Raw genomic sequence first — 27,315 nt, 5'->3', positions numbered from 1 at the left:
CAAGCATAATTATGTGTACATTATACCTACTTTATAGAGTAGTTCGCAGCGTGTAAATATTCTCGACGTGGATAAACCCCTCTACTCTCGATAGTGCCGGACTTAGGAGAGGGCAATCAGAGCAACTAGACTGGGGTTTCCACAAGAGAATGGACTCCATAATTGATATAGTCTAGATATAGTCAAATTATAGTAATACCACTAATTGCTGTTTTAAAATTGACTATTACAAAGAGTAAATAAATTATTGACAAAAATCTTACTGACAGAAATGAAACTGTTCAAATTAATTTGTGCCAATTTAGTTGCCCCCACTCCTCTGTTGTTCCAGGGCCTTTATTCCTTTATAGCTTTAAATCTCGTCCTGACTCTCGATGAGAGACATTCAGCTTTCCTCCTCAATGTTTTAGTTCGTCATTTTTAAAAGGTTGAATAATAGAAACCGGCGTTTAAGCCTCCACTATGAGTGTGGATAACTGTTACGGCATTTTCGTAACGGAATTTTGGTTTCTAAATAATGTTTAACCGATGGAATACGTATACATATATATGGTTTCGCTTCCCTAGTGAACCCTGGCATGCATCCATATAGCTTTCGATTACTTTACTTTATTCTACAGAGTAAAACGAAAATTCATAGTGTTTAGTGTCGACGTTATAATCTTTAATTTATTTTGTTGAAAATACACAAGACTGGAAATTCACGCTTTAATATAAAAATTTATTTAAATATATATATACTATCTATAATACTATTGTATGTTAAAAACTGCTCATTTCTTAATGTAGATTATTTAATAAAAAAAACTCTCGCTTGCCTCAGTCGGTCAGGTGAGTTCATTCCCTACAGCTTGGCATATAATGATTTCCGAATTGTACGCCCACGACTGTAACTGTCACAACTTGCTGACGCAAAGATCTATTGCACGTACATCTGTACTTAAGAAGAAGATAAACATGTGTCCACGTTCGAATAACATTATATTTAGTACATACATTGTTATTTTGATAAATATAATTATTGGGGAAGTAAAACGAGACCCCAGAACGCAAAGTGGATAGAACGATGCTAAAAAACCCCTGACTTTCCATGTACCCTATTTGTAATGAATTTATGTCGTGCTCTATCAAAGAAAATCGTCCTTACTGCCCTATCTGCGTGTGTCTGATGAAATTATGGTAAAGGTATAATATGACAACCAAGCCGCAATAGAGCAGCGTAGTGAAATGAGCTCTAAGCCATGGCTTTTGGGTTAGTCCTACGGAAAGTCCGTAGAATTAATCCTCCCCTTAAAGGTTCAACATAAGGAAATGAGAGTTGTTCCTATACTTGCTTATATGTAATATTTAGCATATGAATGATTTAAGCATAATAATAATAAAAATAAGGATTTGATTACCGAAATACCTTAATTAAAGTAAATTCAGAAGCAAACGTAATTATATTAATACATTTAAAAATAAAAGTTCGAAAGCGTGGCAAACTTTATTTTTAATGACATACAGAGATGTAAATAACTAAATTTGTGCGGTGTTTAGTTAAGCACCGATATTTCAAAGTGGTATCTCGGTACCGTGGTAGTGGTAGCAATGAAAAAAGCAATTAGCTGTAATGCGCGGTGAGGCGTCGTCTAAATCCGAACGGCGGCCGAGCGTTCACGCGTGTATGAAAAATGGCTGTCTGTTGGAACTCGCGCACGAATGTCAGGACGAGCGCGTTCATGTCGGGTGTAATATAAGTTTAATTAAAAATTAAATTTGTTATTCGGAAGATGTTTTAGATATGACGACGATAGAGCGTGGGCTTCGAAAAGTTCAGTCAGAAATTGATTTTAATATTGTAGTGAGTTTTATAGAATTAACAAGAAATGTTGTAGTACCTATACGAAGTAATTGTTATCATTTTTTTTATTGTTAATACAGTGACAATGTTCAAGAATAATTGTTATTATTATTTTAAAATAAAAAATATAAGTATACCTTGGTCGTTGATTTGGATAATTAATTAATCGATTAGTTGTCAATAATGTTTGATGGCTGATTTACTTTTAAGAGCGGGTCACCCCGAATGGAGTTGTAAGAGTCATGGCAACGCGAGTTGTTATGTTTTGACAAGCGATTCGAATGCAATGGTTACTTGCAAACCCATTTGCTCTTAATCGAGATGAATTGTTGTAATCTTTTGATATTATTGTGGTGTACGATTATTTAATCAATTAATACAGTGATTAGACGATATTAAATACGTTTTATTTTATGAATATCTGCATTTCACGCCCACATAGTCTTCCAAATGTTGGATCAATCCCCGAGGCCCGAACCCAACTGTTCGGCATCCTGCTCCTCCGACAAGTATATAAAGCAAGTCATTTCATTACATGGTTTTTTAGTGAAACTTATCTGTCATACTTTTATTAATGACAATTCAAAGGTGCTTGAATAAAGTATATTTTGATTTTGATTTTAACAATCATGAAATTAGGATGATGGTGATGATATTTTTCGCAATACTTAGTAATAAATACAAAAAAAAAACATTAAAATTATGAATAAAATTGCTTTGAGTTAGAAAATAATATTTTATATATAATCGATAGAAAAGGGTCAAGCAGCTCCGAAAGGTGCGTTGCCAAAGGGCCCAGACATGGTTAATCCGTTCTTCAAAATCAAAAACAAAATATACTATCGATTATTTATAAAATTATAGTATTCAAGTATTCGAAATTGTATTAAAAGTTAAAATTCAGAATCCATGAGCTGCAAAATAGAATTTCTCAACTGATATACTCAGTAACTTTAGTGGGCCGATTCAGGGATTAAAGGACCTCCGGATCTATAGCCATATTTTAAGCTAGCTACTAGTACGCTTTAAGAGGTAGTTAATATTTACACACACAATAAAATTCATAAAATTCGTTGATTTTCATGCAGCATATAAAAAACATAGTAAATAAAATACTTATTACAATTCATAAAAGTAACTTGTGATTTTAATGCCGAAAAAATATCTTAATTAACGATTTAAAAGGTACAAACTAGAGCAACTAATATAAAGGAGGTATCATGTAATGTATATCATCAAAATGTATTTGACTCGACACCTAGAATAAATAGTACAGTGTTTTCAAAACTCAGGCACTCTTGTCATCGAGTGTACTCGGCGCCGGGACTGTTTGTATTCCATCACGCATTTTTGTCTCTCTCTCCCGTCACGCTGCTTGCCGTAATTGATGCCTGCGACGGATGGCCCGCTGCCGATGCGGTTGTCGCTGAACTACCGGATATTATTAGTTAGCCAAATATAGATGAAGTGCAATATCGTAATTACATTATCTTATTATCGGTACGATGGTTAAGCAAATTAATTATTTAGTTATTTTATGATTATGGAAAATACAGATAAAAATACTTTAAAAGCTTAATATTGATTAAGTATGAAATATATGCATATTACAAATAAGCGTGAAGGTCCACCCCTCCTCTAACTTAGATAAATTTGGTCATTTATTAAATGTATCTATCAACGTTGATTTCATAGTCTACCGTTTTATCACGTGCAGTACAAATGTACGTGTAGATGCACAGAATGACATTAACTGACTATTTCGATATATATTTACTACTGTCCTACTCAATTTACTGCCATCTCGCAAACAAAAGACACTCCACCATGTTATGACAGTATTAATTTTGATTTGTCGTACTTTACATTAAAAACCAAAAACAAACGAAACAATTAATCAATCTGTCGTGTCGCGATCAAAGCGAGCCACGCCGCCGCCATTACGACCGCTTCCCGCCGAAACAGTCGCCATCTTGTTTGTTTGTTTTTAAGACGTATCTGGCGTAACCGTTGCAAATAAAACGTTTAGCTGATAAATAGCGCGGTACGTCTCGTTCACGGATTATTTCGTTATATTTCTAGATCTCGAAACATATTGAATTGAGACGAAAACGTCCGTAACTAATCGACATTTTTTTAAAAGTTTGGAAATAATTGTATTCCACACGTCTTTTAATAAATTTATTGGTTAGTTTTCGGCTTTTTACGTTTGTAAAAATAGGCATATTAACTCTTATATTGTACGACTCATGATCTTTGTTGATATTAAGACGAAAGAAAATCGTTCTGAAAGTATGTTCTAACAGGATTTGTATAATATAATACATTTTTGATACTTGACCATGCCAGTTGCATGTTATCTATTTGACACCTTCTATTGTTTTGATTGAGGTTATCTTTTATTTTCCCACTTGTTTATTGCCAGGCAGCGTTGCAATCGAATTTTGAGGATTAAATTGGATTTCAGTCGTGGTTATTATTTTATTTGTGACTAATTTGGTACTGTTTGCCAGTTGTCTTTTTAAAGGAATGGCGATTTTCTTGGGATTCTGGATTGCTAGATTGGTCTGGTGGCATTCGCCCAGTATATAAACGATGAGATCATCCTAATATGGATCGTTATGTTTAGGTTGTAGTCCAGAAGTTCCTTGTTAGTCGTATTTTGTGCCTGCTTCGCATCGCTGTCGTCAGTGTCATATACGATGAAGATCAGTTTCATAAAGTCTTCTTTAGTCTATATAATGATCAAATTAGTATAGCAAGTACCTATTTCTGTCTTTGTTCGTTGCTTAAATAAAAATTTTAGCCTTAGCGTTTAAAAAGAAACATACCGTATACTTGCAGATACGCATACAGAGATATAACTCAAAATTTAACTCTGTAAAAATGAATACGTGGAGATTTGTCAAAGAATAATTCTATTGTTTTAAAAAGGGAATCTTTAAAGTGTATCTGTCTTTGTGTTAGGGTGCCATGATAATTTATTTTCAAAAATGTCAAGTGTAGCGCCACACTAGGTTAGCAAACGCAATGGCGCACGCTCGCTCAGTAGACGCGAACGCTCCTCAACAAGGTGTATCGTCTCGCGCCCGCGCAATGGCCTGCAGCCAGACGCATCGCGACGCGCCGCGGCCACGCATCGCGGCGCAATTAACGCACACCTCGTTACTCTGCAATTGATGTACTGACAGACTCTAATTGATATTAGTTTTATGTACAATTATATTTACGATGAGTAATATCTTCATGAAGTTCGGGAAATGATTTAAAGCAAAGTTGTTTTATGATCGGACCTGAAATCACTTAAATGTAGCGCGGTCTATTTCACTAAAAATAATAATACCTATTTTGAACAAAATGCAGAAAAAATCCGTTTTAGTTACTTAACAACAGTCAAGAAATTAATTACTGAAAGTAACTACTTATATACCTATATAATTTATTCATGTGGTCTATTATATACTAGCGACCCGCCCCGGCTACGCACGGGTGGAATGCTGATACTAAATATACTACAGAATGTATACAACGTTCACAGCTTTTTTGTCATTAGACAATACAAATCGCTATGTCCCTGCGTTTTAAATCCGTAATATGTTCGAAAATATTCATTTAAATTACATGCTGTAAAGGGTCATATTGATTCTATATCAAATTTACAAAGTGTTTAAGGATAAGGATTAATGCTGTATTGCTTAAAATCTCTTCGAAAATAAGAAATTATTTCTCGTAAAAAGTAAAGGATAACAAAATGGTTGTCGTGGGCTACCCCTAAGAGATAGACATATACTAGCGTGGACTTTATTGAGGACCTTTTAAAGGTGAACAAATACTGTACTACATTATTTTGATCTATCTCGTAGGGTTCAGCCAGCGTTTGCAATGTAAGCGCAAATAATGTATTTTTTTTTACGACATCACTTTAGAAAACTCTAAAATTATCAGTGTTTCTCTACTATGTTGTGCATGTATTATACATATAAACCTTCCTCTTGAATCAATCTACTCATTAAAAAAAACGCATAAAAATACGTTGTGTAATTTTAAAGATCTAAGCCTACATAAGGACAGACAGCGGTAAGCGACTTTGTTTTATACTATGTAAATAATGATATTGATTGGTTACTTTGTGATTGTCATAGGAAAACTATATGAGTAACTTAAATTAAAATATATTCTAACTACTTTTTCGTTTCTTTTAATGGATATGTATTAAATAGTTTTTAGTATCTACTTTTTACTGCGAAACCGCCTTTTATTGGCAAGGGGTCATAGAATTGAGCTAATTTGCTAAATGACAGTGAACAGGCGAGTTTTGCGTATTTACGGTGGTGAAGATGAAAGCCCGTTTCCTCGAAGACACGCGACGCGCCGCCGCGCCACTGAAGCGCGGCGGCGCGTCGCCTAGTGCGCCGCTGGCTTTATAATTATATAAAGAGGCATGTATTTTAAACTTGGATTACATTACTGATGATATAACTGTTCTTTAAACATTCTACATTACACTTATATTAAAATAGAATAAATTGTTATATCTATTTTGTCCGAAATCATGAGAATTTCTTTAAATTTTTTTAATTGACACAGTTTTGAGGTTTAGGCTGAATGGTATGGTGTTGTCGGCTATAGCATTTCGTGGAAAATATCTGAGTCTGTTACATAAATATTATAATTACTTAATTAAAATATTACTTATATTGTAATTTGCTTTAAGTTTACCTAGTTTTCATTAAAATTATTTCAATAAATAATATTATTTCATTTTTATAAGTATATCGAGAATACTTACTTCACCTTAATGCTCTATCTATATCTATATGTATCTACAATTATTAAATTAAATTATTCCTTAATGATCTAAAATGATACCGTTGACAAGCGACGGACAGGCAGTGCGGGCGTCGCTGAACGACTGACGTATGTGCCGTTACCAACTGGCGTTACTACAAAGGCAAGCGGCGCAGCGGCCGATTGCGTTTATAGGCGCGTTGAGAGAAAAACTTTGATTAATAATTAATGAGAACTATCCGATATGTCTCAATAGACACACGATGTGCCTTTTTCTACGATAGGTGGTTAAATCGCTTCGAAAATAAGCCATTATTTCTCGTAAAAAGTAAAGGATAAAAAATGGTTATTGAGGGTTATTCCCAAGAGACAGACATAGACCTTTTAAGGTGTACAATACTGTAGTACATTATTTTGATCTATCTCTTGGGTTCAGCCAGCGTTTGCAAAATTATCAGTGTTTCTCTACTATATTGTGCATGTATTATACGTATGAACATTCATCTTGAATCAATCTATCTATTAAAAAACCGCATCAAAATCCGTTGGGTAATTTTAAAGATTAAAGCGTACACAGGCACAGATAGCGGTAAGCGACATTGTTTTATACAATGTAATGATATTGATGCACGTAACCGTGTCTATGGTGAAGATATAGATAAAAGATATGTACAATAGTTAATCTATCTTTGAAAAGATTTGCAGTACTTACACCTATCATTTCTTACAGCTTCAACGTCTATAAGCAGTGGTGACCACCTGGATTGTCCGATGGTGTCCGTCCGTAGAATTTACATGCGAAGACTTTGAAATCGTTGTTTCCATTGCCCATATATAGGCGAGCCTTTCGGTGTGACTTTGTAAGGAGGTACAAGCTTTCTTTATGGCCTATAGAATATTAAGTATATGGCTAGTTTTATTGTTTAAAAAAGTATCAAGTAAATAAAACTTGTATAAAGTGTATTTTGATTTGATTGGATTTGATTTTGGTGTTCCTCAACCTTTCACTTATTTACCTTCATAGAAATATAGCGTGAATCCGACATTGATTGTTATAAATGACCTACTCCAGTAATTTTAACGCTACGTTTAAATTTGATCGATTTTACAGAAAAACATATTAAGAGTATCAACATATGTAACATCGGATGAACCTGTTCAAGATATACAATTTCATGTCAACCACGTTCAAACATATCGTATTCTGTTGCGAGTGTAACTGTGACAGACAGACAGTCAACAATGGACGGCGCCTAAAGTGCCTAATCAGTCGCATGTGGCTGTCGCAACACTATCCTGGCGATATGTGACGCCGTAGTGTTGTAACATGGACCTGTCGATTCAAATATCAATTTAATTATTTCATTATATAAAAGGCATATATATATACGGTCAACTTCACCCAGTGACTCTAGAACAGCAGAAGTATATATAGCAGCTTTGGATAATTTTATTGAAGTAATCTTGGTACGGGTAAACCAGATAAATCGCAAGGAGTGGAGTGAAGGCACAAAAACGGACCCACAACAATATTAAGTGCTTCACGTCAATAATAGACAAATATGTTGAAATAATAACATGGATAATAATAAAATTTTAATGTATACTTTAATTACTTTAATTTACCTAAGCACTTATAAAAAAAGAAGACTCTTCCGGTTCACACGCTTTTTCTCGTCGAAGTTGTTTTATATTGGCGGTCAGTTCACTTAAGGCTATAATATAAGGCTCTTCCCATTACAGACGTTTCTGCTACCCTGGTCGAACCCTGTGGAAGTAGTCCTCGTGATTGGCTGACACTGGTTCTTTGCGAATGAGGGCCACTTTTGAAAAACGCTGTATCTGTCGACTTATGGACATGTCTCATAACAGGAAATCAATGTTGAAGGTCGGGGTTGCAGCGGAAAATGCAATTGAATAAACGACGCAAAGGATTACCTTTGCGTAAATAATTATTAAATTATGATCTTTCTAAAAGTATCGACATATCGTGACCGCGTCTCCTCACTTAATGTCGACATAGTTGTGGGAAGCGGTGTCTCTTTGATATCGATACTTGTCAGTTTGTCGAGACGTCGCGGATGTGCTTCTGTTTAAAACTACACATGTTTTTAAATAGCTTTATATATTATATACAGACTCAAATATATATTATATAATTGTCTTAAATAGAAGAAGTCTATTTAAAAGACGAGTACAATTTACATTTCGTTAATAATAAATACCTATCGGATGATTATTAAATAACGGTACTTTATAAGTTTTTATTTAAAGATTGAGATGGACTTACTGTAATAAATGATCCTTTACGTCAAAAATATCATTACACGTGAGATTCGTCATCGTTAGCCTATGATAACACAATACGATAAGTAAATATCAGAATACAATAAAATAAATAAAGTTATGTTAAATGGCAACACCGCAAAGACGTGAAATTCAAATAAACGATCCAATTATCGCTTCGAATGACTCGATATTCTTAATTAAGCAAACTAATTAAAACTGCAGATATTATCATATATCTACTTCCGTTGTCTTCAGCCCTTTTTATACCTTATTTCAGGTCGATAAGGTTCAAATCCTTTCAAACTAAACATAATGAACCGCATTTTTGACAGAGATCTCTATAAATCTGTAATATTATAAGAACTCTTATTTCAAGGTAATAAGATTTTAAATTAACTGTACCCCTTCCATCTTTAAATTCCTTATTCGTGATTATTGTAAAATGCACTTAATAGGTAAGCATTTAAGGTTGTAAATATTTTGTTAGTTATGGGTAAAGGCGTCCCGTAGGGCGGGCGGTGGAGCGTGACGCCCGCCGGCGAGATGAGAGGGTTATTTATAAGGCGGACAACGATCAGGCAAGCCATCAGCTGCTAGATCAGATGTTTGAATGGTCTTATAGGTAGTTAAATCTACTAACTAAGGCAGTCGCTTGTACTGTTATTCTGTGAGAACTTATTCGTGAAATATTGAAAATTGCCTTCGGTCATATGCTTTATTTGAATAACCTTTAAATATTAATTGTTGAAGCTACGTCGCATAACACTTTCTAACATTTCACGATCACAGAATTTCTCTTTTTCTTTACGGAGTAGGTCTACTGATAGCAATTAGGTACTATAGCACGTTAAACTCAAATGCTTTGACTCTATGGGTCGGAGAATTATTTTATGTAGGTATCTAGTGTAGGACCATTCTCAAAATCAGGAGCGTTCGCAGCCAGAGACTTTGAAGCTGTTATTTCTATTCAATAAGATATTATTGCATATAGATTGATAAGTGAGTCAGTTGATTATATTTGAGACATCTGGGCTTATCTGGATAACATTCTTGTTCTATATTTTATGACGCTTCAACAAATCGCACATTATGGAGATAGAATATGATTTTGAATTTACGACACATAAACGACCCCTAGGTCCCCTCTCGGACCGCGCCTGGAGGCTGCTTACAATAAATGAACCAACTGACGCAAAAGTAATCTTTCCAATTGGACTGGTAGGTCCTAAGAGTAACGCGTTCAGATATACTAATCAGTTTTATAATATATCTTAATTGAAGATGACACATGTGATATTACTTACTAACATAATATACATTTATTAATTATGCTTTTTATTTCCCTCTGTATTATTATTATATTTTCGTGTAAGTACGATCTCGAATTTTGCGTTTTTGACAGTGTGGACGTTTAGTTTTTCTTTTAAATCGTTTCGTACCTTGGCCTCACGAATTTAGAAGAAGTATTGAAAAAGAAACACTTGTAAATCGTGATTGTGTGGAATGGCCACGGGAATGTAAACATTCCCCGTCAAATAGCAATTCCGAAAATCAAACGAGTCCTTTGTAACCTTACAAAATTTAATTTGAGTTTATATTTTATAACAATTGCAGTTTTATAGCCCCGAGCGACGAGCGAGCCTGAGCAGAGAGTTCACCATCAACGTATTGTTACTTTGTTGTATACTCATGTGCCTATTTTCCCTCGTCGTATTCCATCACATACTTCATTCCATGTATTTCAGAATTGAACTAGGAAATTATAAACGTTTCAATTATTACCGTATAATAATAAACCGTTGAAATCTTTAAGGTCCGGTTCGGAAAACACGAACCGTTGGTAGTGGTTAATTTGTCCATCAATAAAGCTTCTATATTCAATAAGGGAATTTGATTTGATTCGTATTATGTTACATCGATAAATAAATACACAAGAAAATAAATCTAATAAGAAATTTCTGTGTTTTATTATCAATAAATACTTATAGGATTTACGTTAGTTAATCACATACGACCATCAGAGTCCAGAGACGCGCTCCGAGTAAGTCAAACAAAATACTGCATTTCGTATATATCGTGCGAAAACGGGAAGTGTACCTGTACGGCGCTCACCCGTCGCGCTCTTACAGAATCATACGATAATACTGAGTCTTCGTCATTGGTAGAAAAACTGATATTTAATTTGTAATTTAATTTCTCATATATTTTCAACTTTAATGTATAACTTTTAATTGGCTAAATGTAAATTTTTATCGTTTTTAAATTGTATAAATGTAAGCGTTTTCTTTGGACAAAATTGTAAATATGCTGTGTAATTATCTTGGTTAATTCTATTTTATGTTTTTGTATATATATTGACACATTTTTAAATGAATTCATTGCGATCCGACAGGCAAGCAAGTGTTATTTTATTACCAAGGAGTACTACAAGTAAGCCAAGGACCAGTACCCCTACACACTTGCCTATCATCCCTTTGTTCTGTTACCGATTGTAATCTGATGTACATATGTACATACATATAAATAAATAAATATAAATATTGGACAACATCACATACAATTACTCTGATCCCAATTTAAGTAGCTAAAGCACTTGTGTTATGGAAATCAGAAGTAACGACGGTACCACAAACACCCAGACCCAAGACAACATAGAAAACTAATGAACTTTTTCTACATCGACTCGGCCGGGAATCAAACCCGGGACCTCGAAGTGGCGTACCCATGAAAACCGGTGTACACACTACTCGACCACGGAGGTCGTCGTGATATAGTGATACCTCGAATATCAACCTAAAAAATTTCGATTTTCTAATCGATTATATAAAGACTGGGGTCGTTTAACTTACTGAATTTAATGACTGAGCTACTTGACAGTTCTTTTTGGTAGAAGTGCTTGCAAGAGATTACGGAAGGTATATTTTGAATTTGGATTTTGATAGTCGATTTTGAAGTTCGACTATCGAATATCAAAATATTTGTATAAGTATTTATATAAATAATCAGAATTAGAACCACTATTGTAAATAATCAGGTTATTGTAATTAAACAAATAAAAAAAATGTTATTGTTATTTACAATTGTTAAATTTAAGATAAAAAGAGCCCACTGAGTTTCTTACTCCGGTTCTCCGGATCCGAGGAGTTCATTTCCGAACCGTTGGTAGATTTTTGACGATCAATATTCAAGTTTAATGCTTCTTTATTGAATAAAGATTTTGATTTTAACTTGACTTTAATGGTTTTTGTAGGTCCGGCAGATCTAAATAGCAACGAGACTCTGGCATGATACTGGGAAAAGGCTAAGAATAATTTTCATAGAGACGAGATAACATCGGTTATTATGTTCGTGATTCTGATGCGAGCCTTTGAATCCGATAACGTCATAAATGACATACGGCCTCCCACATGATTACATTACAAGTGGACCGGTGACGTGTGACGGAATCGACTAGTGAATGTAGCTACTTAAGTTGAAGTATTCTGTAAGAAGAAATTCGAAACTCACCTCAGAACACAAGCGTCAAATGTCAGAATGTGATCTGCGACATGGACTAAAATTAAAAGGATACGCGTATCAAAATGGCGTGTCGCCGTAAGTCGGTTGTCAACATATCACGAGTGAGATACGAAGTGACTTTTTTACAGAATCACCGTGCAAGTTACTTTCATCGATTTTGCTCTTTACTTTTACGTAACGAGCCATAAACAAACGCTGCCTCACTGTAGGTTGGTAACCTTTATACCGTTGAAACTTTTTATTTTACCAATAAGCTCGATATGAAATATAAACAACAATTAAAACAGTGTTTACCTAGATTTGAGCCACATTCTATAAAGCATAAGTTATGTGTACTATTAATAGCGGAACCTTTGCATCTTACCTGCTTATAACGCTTATTTGATTTGTTTTAATACAGTTACACAAAGACATTTATCTGTAAAGTAGCATGCTATCTAGTAGCAGAGAGTAAGTATCTATGCTTTTTATAAGTATGTCTATTTCAGACAAACTTATTTGCATCGTAAGTATAATAAGAACTAACTAGATGGGTTGTATATCACAAGATATATTTAAATAGGTAAGAATCCATATGTATTGTAATATACTTGGTGGTAAGTTTTCGACAGATATACCGCCAAACAGCATATTAAATTGTTCTGTTCCGATTTAAAGCGTGAATAAGTCAGTGTAAACACTTGAACAAGGGACGTGACACCTTAGCTCCCAAGGTTGGTGGCGCACTGGCGATGTAAGAATGGATGATATTTATTTCTAATGACTTTGGCATAATGACAACTAACCATCAGTTGGCCTATAAGCTCATTATAAAAAAAATATATAGTTTGAACATGAAACCCCTTGTATTTTCAAAAATAAAACGATAAAGATTGAATGTGCGAGTAAGTAGCCATTTATAGTTTGCAGAATTTTGTGGTAATAATACTTGACGTAATTTTGAAACCTTAAAATGAGTGTGAAACGAAAATAAATCGAGACTCGAACGGAAATAAAATATTAATAACCGTCTTGTTTGTGTGAATTATTGCATAGGGTTACCAGAAGTAGGTAATACTCGTTTACTGTATTCTATCTGTGTATTATATCTCGTCGTTTATGCTTTATATATTTATATAATAACATTATGTACAATATTAAATAGAATAAAAAGTCTTTTCAAAAATAAAGGAAGAGCATATTTTCGAATACAGTCGATAAGAAATAGAATCAGAGCAGAATAAATCATTTTAGTAGCAAAAGTATTTAAGCGCGACGAGTCAACAGGCTATACTTTAGTGCACAAGTGTTAGCGCAAGCACAGGTGCTCTGTGTCTATTCCATCATTTTATTAATCTCATGGAATGATATCGGGAGCAGGACCAAAGACTTAATGTGCTTTCCGAGGCACTGAAATGTATATACTTCCAACTTCCAGACTCCGACAAAACAACTTTTTATCGGCACGGCCTGAGGTTTGAGTCCACGGGATCTGTAGCTTTACATCCAGCCACCATACCCATGATGCAGACAGTGGCATTTACAAATCACAAATTAAAACTTATGAGAAGTGTTAAATCTTGTCAGTGTATCTACAGGTATTATCTCGTTACGCCGTTACAAATGTATATTCAGTTGAGTAATGTAAAATAAAAATGGCGAAATCGGAGCGCTTCATGCATCATATGGCACATGAAAGTAGGCAGGTATATGGAGTCTAACGATTGAAATAATTAATACATACTAAGATACGAAATAGAGTCGAGATGGCCCAGTGGTTCGAACTCTTGCATCCTAATCGATGATTATGGGTTTAAGCCCGGGCTAGCACCGCTGAATTTACATGTATTTATTTATAATTCATCTCGTGTTCGACGGTGAAGGAAAACATCGTGAGGATACTTGCATGTGTTTCAATGAAATTCGGCCACATGTGTATCCAAACGATCCGCATTGGAGCAGCGTGATGAAATTAACTCCAAACCTTCTCCTCAATGGGAGAGGACGCTTTAGCCCAACAGTGGGACATTAACAGACTGTTACTTAACTAAAAGCCAAAAAAGACCTACCTATTGGTCCAAAACTACCTGCTAACCATTTTCTCGCAGGGTTATACTAACATACTTAGTATCAGCTAAGTCTTAAGCGGGTTATTTTAAATTCATGCGATTAAACGTGAATTGCAACGGTCGCCAACCCTAACGCGCGCCGCGTACGGGTTAATATACTATATACCTAAAGTGGGGTCGTATTGTGTTGTGTCGCCGGCGTGACTTATGCCCGAGCACGCCACATTGTTCCCGCTATCTTCTGAGCGCTTTACGACCGTTTATGTTAGGTTTTAGACCAAATATTCGGCCAGCGGAGCGTGAATTTATGGTTTTATTGATCGGGAATTCCAATTTAATATGAAGATTTTTAATTAAAGTAGAACTTCAACTAACGGAGGAACGTACATAATTTTTAATGTATGTTTGTCGAACTGATAAGTTACAAGAGGCGGATACTTTTAAGTGAAACACTTACTTGACTGCTATATACCTAATCAGAAATAAGTGTTTTATATTGAAGTTTTAATACTTCTTGCAGTGGGTCACTGGGTGGTCTTGTACTACCTATCACTGTTATTTTTGCAGTTTTAGCTATATCTGAAATTGAAATATGGGATTCAATTGCTGCCGTGAAATATAATAATTATGCAGACACCTCATACATGAGAATCAAACAAATCGTAAAGTATGCAGTAGCTACGTCTTAAGCTGTTTGTTTAAAAATATAGGACATAGTTACAATAAATATAAATGTTACTATTGAAAATATTATTTTAGGTAACATTGAAACTTCGGTATTATTATTCGGAGCTTAGACGTGTGGTCGTGAAACGCGGTTCTTGTGACTCTTGGGTCGTAAGCTGCGCTTACATAGCTCAATGTTTGCGTTCTGCACTTCACAGGGGCAATAGCGCCAGCGTGGGTACAATGCCACATCAAATTGACAGTCTAGGTAGACTAATTGAAATTCCATTCTATCGCATGTGTTTCTTATTATTTAATTTAGAAATCAGCATATATTTACTTCGATAGTAATCGGTACCTAAAGCTTTAGACACGTTAAATATAATTTGTAATATTTTTTTGCTGTATTGTTTACATTAGTCATCTCACGCACATTACGTCGTCTTGTAGCACACACTAATGTAGCTCGATAATTTAACGAGGAGGGGCGCGACTTCGTCAATGAATTGATACAAAAATTGATATACACAAACGACATGATATCTTAGATCCTTTGTCAGATATACCTATTTGATCCCATGGTTGGTGGTGTGTTGCCACTACTAGTAGTGCCAGTGTCTATGAGTGAAGGTGACCACAGTTGCCTTCCCGAAATAAAAGTAATAAAAAAAACTGCCACTCGTACAAAAAGTGATATCGTTTCAGAATGCCGCGAAGCTGTTTCAACTAAATAAAAACATACACGCCGATTTTAATTACCCAAAATATGTCAGCTACGCGTAAAACGTCGAAAAACCTTCGTTAATTGCTACGAATATTTCTCTCTGAACGCAAAAACAGCTTTGTGGTGCCGCGCTGCGCCTGCGCAACGAACAAATTACCGCACAGCAAATGATGCGGAACTCGCTCCCGTCTCAAAAGCACCGACTTTAACTTCTGTTCTTGAGGAACTTCATTGATGAAAGTTAATATGAGGACAGTTCCGGGTTCTTATTAATCGTTGTATTCACGAAGAAAGTATTTTTATAGAACTTTGCGACATGACATTTGGTGTAACGAAATCTAGGTCGGTATGCGTTTCGTTTTAGACCTTGTAAACTAAACGTTTGTGTGGAAAAACTTGATCATAATTAGACGGGATCGATCCAGCACGGCACATAATACCTTTTTAATAAACTTTTTAATTTTGTAATGTTATTCGTAAATGTAACCTACTTTCATACGGTAGTTGTGATGTAGGTTACATTACAACATGAAAAAGGTAGGTATAAAGATAATATGACATAGTAAATATACACTTAATATTATTAAGTACGTCATTGTCATAACTTTATTTCGGACACGGCTGGCAATTTCAAAGGGCAGGTCTCTACGCGAGATGTATGATTAAGCAGACGTGTGTGGGAAAACACAGTAGGTGCTCAGATGCAACGGCAACCGGCACAACGGGGAAACAAGGAGATTGAAGCAACATCTTCACGTGTTTTCAGTGATTAACTGATACGTGCTTAACGTTCACAATAACAAATCAAAATATACCTTTTCACGTAAACCGTAATTTTACATTAAATTTTAATTTACTGCTACTGATTCGGAATATAGATTTTAGTGAAAAAACCGGCAAGAAACTTAATAGTAAATCTTTTCCGACAATTAGTTAAATAGCATATTAAATTCCATTTTAAATAGATTTTTTACTTATCCAGCATCAACGAATGCTAACTCCACACTTTTTAATCTACGATAATATTATAATGACTCTGTTTGTCTGTCTGTTAGTCTTTTACGGCTAAACTACTGAATCGCATTTTGATCACATTTGATATAAAGCAAACTTGAACCCCAAGGAAGGAAATACGTATTATTTTATGCCTAACACCTGACTACTAACCCCTAAAATGCGAGTGAAACCGCGGGCGACAGCTATTATAGTTTGTTGAGTAATGCCTTGTTAATCGAAGTTTTGATTAAAGCTAAAAGGCTATGATTAGGTACTTCGGGTACTACCAAATTTATATGATAGGTATACCTAATCAGTATTTAGAGCGCATTGTGTACCTACCTTATATGTTTGTAATTCATAAGTAATGTAAAAATGTGAGGAGATCTATAGAAGAAAAATCAGAAAAGCAGTCTTCAGAAATAATTTCTGGGAATTAGAATATTTTCTTATAAGAAAAAAATATTCTAATTTATTCTCATGATTCAGTGTTGAATGTAAAGCCACCACCGGTTCGGAAAATAGATTCTACCGAGAAGAACCGGCAAGAAACTCAGTAATTTTGTCCACCATTCCAATTACGGAATATATAAATAAAGTACCTACGATTTAATTTGTACATATATCCTGCGTAGAATTTAACAAATACGAATATCGAATATCAAAGCTTTGAAACCACAAGATGGTGTTGATATTTAGATAACAGCCCTTAGATACAGGCAGGTATAAGTTTGGGCAAAGGTTTCCGCTTTCAAGGGGAAAAGTTGAAGCTCGATTATTTCGTCATACTGATGCTGTGGTTATCCACTTTAGTCATGTGTATACCTGTGATAAAATTTTATCAGACGCGCTATATTTTTCTTAGCCACTGACCGCGAGATGAATTATAACAAGCACATATTCATGATAAATCTGCGTTGCTTGTCCGGATCTGAAACTTTTCTTCAGTTAAAATCCTCGTGTTCTCTCCATCACATGTGATTCTTATAAAATCGGAAAAAAACGTATTCAAACACAATCCAAGTTATGTTTCAGTATATTTGCTACTTTAGATTTTGTTTGTTTGATTTCTCTATTAAAATATATTTAGGTAGGTAGGTAGGTAGGTATATAAATATGTTGTAGGTTCCAATGTATTACATATGTACCTAACCAGTGAACATTTCTTAAAGTTATTTCTTAATAGCTTATTATTAATTAGGCTAACGTTAAAAATGTAGAGTCAAAGATTAACTATGATGGCATGATCAAGTACACTTTAGTGCTGGTTTTTTGTAATTTAAAATTGTCATACATATTGATATTTTTTATCCCATTTTAGAAATAATATCAGACCCTCGGGATGTAATAGTAAGCCATCAATACAAGTTATAATCCCAGAACTACGAAACTACAAAGCTCAGATAACAAAGCGAATAATCGAAACAGCTGTTAACTAAATTAACAAACGTAAAATATCAATTACAAGGCGTGTGCATACATAACACCGTATATAACAGCCTGCAACCCTCCCCCCTCCTCCCTCATACTCTTTACTCGAGCGAGACTTTTCCCTTCATCTCACTCGCTGCCCGTGCGCAGCCGACCGAACGGGAAAACGGACACGGCGGAAACAAGACATTAAACGTATTTAATACCTTATCTGAAGGACTTAAAGTCCACATTAATCCATCAGACCAGAGATGCATCAGCACGCTTCGAATAGATGGCGAGACGGAAAAAGGAAAGCGTTTGAAATGGAGCGCGGCGATTGGTTGTCTCGCACCAATGGCGACGGGGGGCGGGGCACGTCGCGCAGGCGGCCGGCGTCGCTGCGCGCGCGCACATGTCACACTCGCGCGACACGCGACGAACGTGTAACTTAATTGTGCTGGTGGTAGATTAGGTTGATATCGGGTGGTAGTGCGGGGTATGTGAGTGCAGTGATGATGCTAGGTGGCATGGACGGTAAGGAGTACGGCGCGCTGCACGCGGCCGCCGCCGCCGCCGGGTACGCGATGGACACTGGTGAGTTTTGTAAGCGCTCTTATCCAAACTATTTCATTTATTTATAAGTAGATCTAAAATCTATATATTTTTGTTGTTACATACGTTCATGGTTTTTTATTAAGAATAAATTTTGGCTGTAACATCCTTATTAACTACCTACACTTTACAACAACTTATTTAAAAATACTTTAAAATTATGAAACCATAACTTTTTATTTACCTATATAATAGGTATAGCATTACTTAGAGAAATACTATTACTAATAAGATTTCTAAGCACATAAAAATATTTTCGTAACAATTTAAATTTAAAGACTTTTCCATTACACTCGTTTGTAGGTACGCAAGTACCGCATTACCTATTGTGATATTTCATTTGCCGCACCAACTTAATAAAACATATTTGCTTTAATTGTAATATTGTAACATTAAAAATCAATTAAAAAATTTGAGAGGATTAAGGTTACCGTTTTCGGCATCGGTTGGGATTGTAGGTCCAAGAAGAACCGCCAAGAAAATTATTCTAATCAACTTTACATCGTTAAGTGTACAGAGAGTCCCTACTCTGTACTATGTTACGGAGCGCCGTAACCGTAACCGAGACTGCCGGATAACTGAAATTAGAACCTATAAGTAACCGAAACTGATAAAGAAAATCTTTATTATAATTTCGTTTTTGCATTGTGTTATACTTAAAGAAAGTAGCTAATTGATATTTATACCTAATACGAAATGGTAGCCTTAAGTCAAATTCGAACCATTATTGTGATTTTTTCTTTTAAAATTTGTAAATATTCTGATATCCGTAACTGAAAGTACCCGAAACGAGCGGATAATCCGAAATAATTTTGTGTCTGTAGCTGAAGCTGGTAAAACATCATTCATAAACACGATCCGAAATTACAAATCCATAACATTCCTGATATGATATATCCTGCTTGGAATACTTATTATAATTCAATACAAGATTGTATACAATTTTGTCTATATAATCTTGTGTTGAATAATAAACCATATTTATTGAGGCACAGCAATTTACAGCAGATTATGGAGCCAGCGATGTAAGAAATAAACTACCTACCTAATTTTCAAAACCATAGGGCAACGTACCTACGTTAAAATTTTCACTTTAATCAATCCATTAAATTAATTTGTCGCTTGCAAGAATTAAAAAAGTAAGATGCGAAAATACAATAATAATATAAACAACACAGATAGTACTGACACAAACAAATCAAAACGTAATTGTCTATTATATAAATCGTATCTGAAATTATCTATTTCATAATTAATTACACAAATATTGGATCTGTATTCGTTATACTTACGTTATCTTTATTATCTCTTTGGCTTTGAAATGGCGGCGGATATATCTAAATTTGGTGATAGAATTGAGTTTTTTTAGATTTTTCACAATTTATTTCGAAAACGTGCTCAGAAAAATTAAACAACGAAAAAGTTAGATTCTGACTGTAGAAACTGTTAAGGATGAACAATTTAAGGGTAATGAAACTTTGAAGTTATATATTATATGGTTGACGTAGGTATAATTTAAAAGAATAAAAATTATTATTTTGTTCCCGATCGTAGTATAGTTACCTAAATAAAAAAAGTATATAATAATTTCCATCAAGTTTGTATCGGCATTAATCATTTCACCAAAATCAAACGTTACTATTGACTGACAAGCCAGTTCACGAGTATAATTCGCGAGTTATTCTTTCACACGAGTTTTTATAACAGGAACGATAAAATATTGAAAAAATACCTGCAAATTTCCTCGAAATCGTTCCAACCGTTTAGGAGAAGGTTAAGAGGAGGAGTTTAGTTCAGACATTCCCATGTACAAAAGATTTATTTATATAAAGATAATAAATTTACTTCTTATATATTTCAGTTCGAGCTCCATGTAATTTTTTTTTCAATTATTGTTATTGAATAAATGACTTGATTTAGAAATAAAAATGTAGATACTTCGAAAACTGTAATATTTACTGAGCGCTACTTTTCTATAATTTCGTAACTCACTCGCGAAATGTTGAGAACCGACTTACGGAGATGAGAGAGGAGAGACGCTAGTTTGAAGCGTGACTGCATCCTATGAATGTTTGATAAATTTATTCAATATTTAGTTAATGTCACATATCGCTTGCTTTAGTCTAGTAGGTCATATTATGTTAGTAATACTTATTCATGCAGTTAAATATTCTCATTATATATTTAATAAATAAATAAATATTTTGTTATTGTATCCAATTTCGAAATTTGTATCGATAATCCATTTCAGAAAGTTAGGTGTGCAACCTTGGGACTAAGATGTTATGTCCCTTGTGCCTGCAGTTACACTAGCTCACTCCCCCTTCATACCGGGACTCAACAATACAGAGTACTATTGTTTGTCGGTAGAATATCTGATGAGTGGGTGGTACCTACCCAGATGGACTTGCACAGAGCCCTCCTACCAAATAATTACCTAATATAAATATGAGATTCCTATGATAATCAGAATTGTAAGGTTGATGACCATATATTAAAAAAATGTTCGTTTACTGGTGTATTTATTAATTGAAACTATAGTATAAGTTATAGCCACATAGGGACAACTTGAACAATTGCAAAAAAGTTTGTTTGCTTGTCACTGACTTTTACAGTCGGACAAGGTATTAGACAAAAATGTCGATTGACGTAGAGCCAAGCGAAGCGACGGGCAGCAGCTAGCATCATAATAAAAAAAGATAAAATGGGAGTCTTATTAACATTTTTTAAATGTATTCAAAATAATATCAAGTACTTACTTAAAAATAAGTTAATAATACGTTTTGAATCAACATATTAAAGGATTAAGTTGAATGTAAAGCAGTTAGGTACGAAATATAGATTCCGAAAAGAGCTGGCAAGAAATTCGGTAGTTACGATTTTTCATCGTGTTTTTATATCAAGTATTACCACGTATAAATTATATTAAAATGATCAGTAATCAACGAAGGCCGCGTTTAGGTTTATTGTTTATTATTATAGTGGGTCGCTTGCAAAACTTCGCATTTATTCAACGGATTTTAGGAATTTTTAAACCTACTACAGGTTTTGTTTTGATTTAATTTCATTATAAACTGACGACGTCTGTTCGCACGTTTGTTTTTTTTATACAGCCATAGCGCCGCCCTCTAGCCGGCCAGTTACTTCTTTCCGCTCTCTAAAATTAATTATTTATTATATATTAACTATTTAGTAAATTACAATCTAGAATCCTCTTTAATTTTCTGCACATCTACGGATCTCTTCAGATTAAGACCATAACCGATCTTCCACGTGCAGCTATCGTCCCATAATCACTGGGACAAAAATCGGCTCGCGCTATTTATATATAAGATTTAATTTATTTATTTAATCTAGTTTACATATATTAAAAAGGCTATGGTTTTAATCATCCCCCAAAGGCTATAAACAATACAGACTTAGTTTTCGCAGTGTTATATAGGTATAAATTATATTCAGATTATTTAATTATTACCAATAGTTAATTTGAAATGACAAAATGATTGAAAGATTTTATGATTGCGGTATATCTTGCTGGAAATACGCATTACTCGTTTCCCTCGTTTATATTTATGATAATTATTTGTATATAGAAAAGATTTTTTAAAATATTCGAGGTGAAATATATCCAATGTACCAAACCGTACTGAATGAGATTTTTAGTGGATTTTGTCAAATTAATTTAACTAGAAATAAAAAAAATAACTCTTAAATATAACCATTTATAAATTAATATGTATTGTGTGGCTGTGTAGCAAATATAGCAAAATTGCAATTAGCCTTAAATAAAATAATCGCTTTTCCAATAAATACTTAACTCGGAAACTAGGCCATTATTCACTTACAAGAATTTGTACAAAAAAAAATGTTTATTTTTCAACAATATTAGAGACACGAGTAAGATATGCTTAATTTTATCAACCGCCCTAACTCCTAACTCCTAACCTCTAGGGACGTACGTGCTGTCGATAAGTCGATAAGACGCCGCGTGGAGTCGCCGCGGGTCATCGCTAAAGACATTCATACGTCTACTGGTCAACCGTTAAATTGTTCCTTCAACTATTGTCATATTTATTCATTATTCATTTCCTAATTATAATAAATCAATAATTGATAAACTTGACAACATTGTGTGCGTTTTTTTAAAACACTATTTTGAACGCACATTATTTTGTATTGATAATTAAATTTATTTTGTGGTTATTGGGTAATTGAAATGGGCATCCTGATTGTATCTGGTCACCCATAGACATTATCACTGTAAGAAATGTTATATCTAACAACATCAAAGCGCCACCAACACCGAGCACTCAGTTGTTTTGTCTCTCGTGTCTGTAACTCAAGGTCACTTAAAACCGCCTTAAAACCAGACCACAACCTTATCTACTTATAGATTGCGCGGAAAAAATTAAAAATAGTATTAGTAAGAAAATGTGGAAGATGAACTTTTTTAAATCACACACACATTGCGATAAAATTAAAAAAAAAACGTAAAAATAAGAAAAATATAATAATAAGAATTTTCACAATAGATTTTACACAATAAGGTTTAATCGTAAATTTAATTGAAAACAAAGGTTTTTTTCGTAGATTAAATATCTTTATTACTATTCAGATATTGGCATTTTTATGTACCTTATGATACCCTAATGATGCTTACAGCTTAGAAACTTTGACTGGTCTACCTTTAAAGCGATTCTGTGTAGATTTCAGAACATGGCGGTAGAGCTTTGTGCAAACCGATCTGGGTAGAAACAACCTATTCATCAATTATTTTAAGGTCAAACAGCAGTAATTAGTGTTTCGGCTTAATGGGTGAGTGAGCCAGTGTAACTACAGGCACAATTGACATAACGTCTTAGCTCTCAAGGGTGGGCTATGTTAGGCATGGTAATATTTCTTACAGCGATGATACTTATTTGCTCAACCGCCTCCCAAAACTGTTGTTTTGTAGGCTAAATATGATGATCATATCGTCGCAGCAAGCATTAGGTACTTACACAAATTAATTGCTATCAGATAGGGAAATTTGAGTTGGAAGATTTTTTTAATCATGATTATAGAATAACACTTCTAATTGTTATTTTGAAGATCCCAATCATGACGTAGTGATGAATTCTTCCTCAAATCTGCACTCAAAGTAAGGTAAAGTAACCCCTAACGATCTTATAATCAGGATGTAGAGTACCGCCTTACCTGTACATGATGGATTCTTGTTTTATTCACGATTATTTCTTTAAAAAATAAATTACCTTAATTATTAATCATATACTTGCAATATAGGATAATTAGTATAATGATTTCGTAATAAAACTATATATCTCATTGGATTGGACATGAACAATGTCCGTAAACCCTTCGAAGTGTACATTTTTTTCAGATGGAGATTTCAAATCTATACATTCAAATTAAACTTGTTGGAAAATGGTGGTCGTTTCTTTAAAGTTTCAACAAAACCTAAAAAGACTCGTCAAAAAACATTCAGATAAAATACGTGGTTCGTGCTGTATGTATATCGATACCTGTTTTCGAGCCTGCGCAAGCGCAAACGCAGTGTGCACCGAGATGGAGAAGTTTATCACGGTTCAAAGGGCGTCAAGGGTTATCGATAAGCGATATTTCGAACGTCACTACCAATGTAAAACACTACCATTACAATATACATATTTATCGATGAAAAGAAAAACTTACGATTGACGAATATCGTTACTAATGAACTAGTGCTCGCCAGCGGCTTCGTCCACATCACGTCGTCAGATAGATACTCTTCTATACGTAATACGACAATCTCACATTCCTCACGTATTTTTAACAACGTACAGAATATACATGCCTCCTTTTCTATTCTATTTTGAAAGTCATACGATCGAATAACCGACCTGCTCGTAAGTGTTGTCGCACAAGTAAAAACTGATATCTAAGAATGACCCTGTGATTACACTCGCTGACTCATCCTTCACACCGTATTTACACACAGACATACAAAGCTTTGATGTTTGGCGGTAGATTGTATAGACGTATAGCTCTAAGATCTAAAAGTGTAGCCTACATAGGTGTGCATAGACCCACCTAACGGAAATGTCTGTGTGTAGAATCAATTAATGTTATTTACTTTTGAATCAACAATGGTTCTGTTTTTATGCTTTTTATGTGTTTACTGTTAATAAATACAAGAGTCAATACAAATTTAATTAATTAAATTAAAATTATTAAATTTTATTCACGGTGGCAATTCTTGGTAGGTTTTATATTTATAACATTCCATATTCTCGTGCGGTATAATTGATTTAAATTTTATTTTGTTCACTTATTTTTATAGAATAGGCGGACGGCTAAGTCGTCCACCTGCCGGTGTGTGGTCATCACCGCCTTTAGATATGGACGCTATAAGAGATATTAATCATTTCCTTAAACGCCAATACGCCACTAACCTTGGGAACTAAGTTTAACTAACTTTATGACCCTTGTCTAGTTACATTGGGTCACTCATCTTTAAAATCAGAACCAATACCTTCCACCAAGGAAAACCACCCTAAACCTGAAACCGTGACCTTGTCAACGTGTAATCGTCGTGTCCATAATGATAAATATTTTAACTAACTTATATTAGTAACAGTTTGTAAATGTCACTACAGGGCTAAGCTTCCTCTCCGTGTAAGGAGACGGATTCAGGCTTATTTAGGCACCACTCTGCTCCAATACGGGTGGATGGATACTCATATGGCAGAATTTCATTGAAATTAGACACGTGCAACCTCACGATGTTCAGTAAAACAGAATGAAGCACGAGATGAATCAAAAGACAAATTAAATTACACTAACTAACTCATGACGGACTATAAACTACAAGAGTCAGTGCTAACGTGAACAGCTATTATTACAAATGAAAAAGCGAGTTTGTTTATTTAAATCGAACTGTTTGTTACGCTTTCGCGTCTTAACTATTCCATGAAATTTTGTATATGAGTTGTTCGAGCTACTGAAATTGACATGAGTTACCGAACACCTGGCTCTCAACGCAGACAATGCCACAGGCTGAATCTAGGGGTTCATTAAAAATAAGGCTTCAATTCGATAAATATACCTATCACCTACCTGTATAAAGCCATAAATACAGACCTAAAATAATCATAAAAACCTATAAGGTGTAAAAATCATAACATACAATAATAATACACTAACCCATAAATTAAACGTAATTTAAAAATGAATATAATAAGTCCAGTCGCTAAGTAGTGATGTAATAGTGTTAAAGTATCGATAAAATCTTTATTTATCGTTGACGCGCAGTTATCGCACGAGCCACCATTAATTACCAAACATTGTAATAAATAGTTAACACCGTATCAATATTATATTTAATTAGAAATCTTTGTATACAATCGTCTAACATTTATCACTAAAGTTGTTTATTTTTTTTTTATATTATTCAACTATTAACCGCTATAGTGACGTCATTTGTTACGCTGGTTCTTTATTATAAATTTTATTTAATCATTATCAGGCAGATTTGCATGCGGGCTACCTAGTGGTCGCGGTGGTAAGTGGTCACCATGGACCATAGACTTTGCCATTATAAGAATTATTATCGATGGCTTACTTCGATAATGTCCCATCTATTTTGGCAGCTAAAATCACCCTTCAAAGCATTGCTGTTTGGCAGTAGAATATCTGGTGAGTGGGTGGTACCTACAGAGGGGCTTGCACGAAGCCCTACCATCAAACAAAACTGTTTTAATCGAATTTTGATATGAGACACGATCATCCACGTATCTGTCAGCGGACGCCTAGTTTCTACAAATAGATTGGATGCGATTTTTGAGGAGACCTTAGTATTTTTATTTTTTTTAAGTATTTCCAATATCTAAATGTGGAAAAAATAATTAAATATATATAAATAATTAAATATAATTAATACTTATAACAATTTTAGAAACAAGCTAACCAATAGACAGTTAGTAAACCTCTTTCCATCGTCGCATTGCAAGTATAGGTAACTTACTAGTAAACAGTCCTTTACCAACTATAAGATAAAATATTTCTATACCTAAAATAGGTAACTATACAAATCGTTACGGTAGCAAACTGGACGGAGAGGGTACCGCTGGTTACTTAGTGGGTATTCCGATGTACTAGGACGCACTAGACGCTCTGGGCACTGGCAAGTTCCACATACCCCCCCCCCCACTTCACGTTGAGGAAATGTGTAAAATATAATATATATAAATATGCAAAGGAAAACCAGTTCAGTACCTTTTCAGTTTGTCGACCGATTTTCTGTTTTATTTACGAGCTATAAACACAATTTAGTTAAAGCATATACTTATGTGTTATTCCAATATGTTTAATAAATAATATGGTTTAATTCAGACAACTGAGAACACTAGTAAATCTAGTTATCTAACATATAATTAAGA

The 27,315-nt window shown here is 34.4% G+C and overlaps 1 protein-coding gene across 2 annotated transcripts in view; it reads left to right on the top strand.

Annotated features, from left to right (window-relative positions):
- Positions 1-18,714: 18,714 nt before the first annotated feature.
- LOC113393823 (paired box protein Pax-1) overlaps positions 18,715-27,315 on the top strand; it is a 29,413-nt gene continuing 20,812 nt past the window's right edge. The window contains exon 1 of one of the 2 annotated variants that reach the window (XM_026630897.2): positions 18,715-18,880. In XM_026630897.2, coding sequence (XP_026486682.1) covers positions 18,799-18,880 — 82 coding nt within the window. In that variant the 5' untranslated portion in view covers positions 18,715-18,798. Of the gene's footprint in view, positions 18,890-27,315 lie in introns of both variants that reach the window. The other variant, XM_064217881.1, reaches the window with a different exon arrangement.

The sequence above is a fragment of the Vanessa tameamea genome, chromosome 19 (assembly GCF_037043105.1).
Source record: "Vanessa tameamea isolate UH-Manoa-2023 chromosome 19, ilVanTame1 primary haplotype, whole genome shotgun sequence".
Lineage (NCBI taxonomy): Eukaryota > Metazoa > Arthropoda > Insecta > Lepidoptera > Nymphalidae > Vanessa > Vanessa tameamea.
This window is presented reverse-complemented; position numbering and strand designations above follow the sequence as displayed.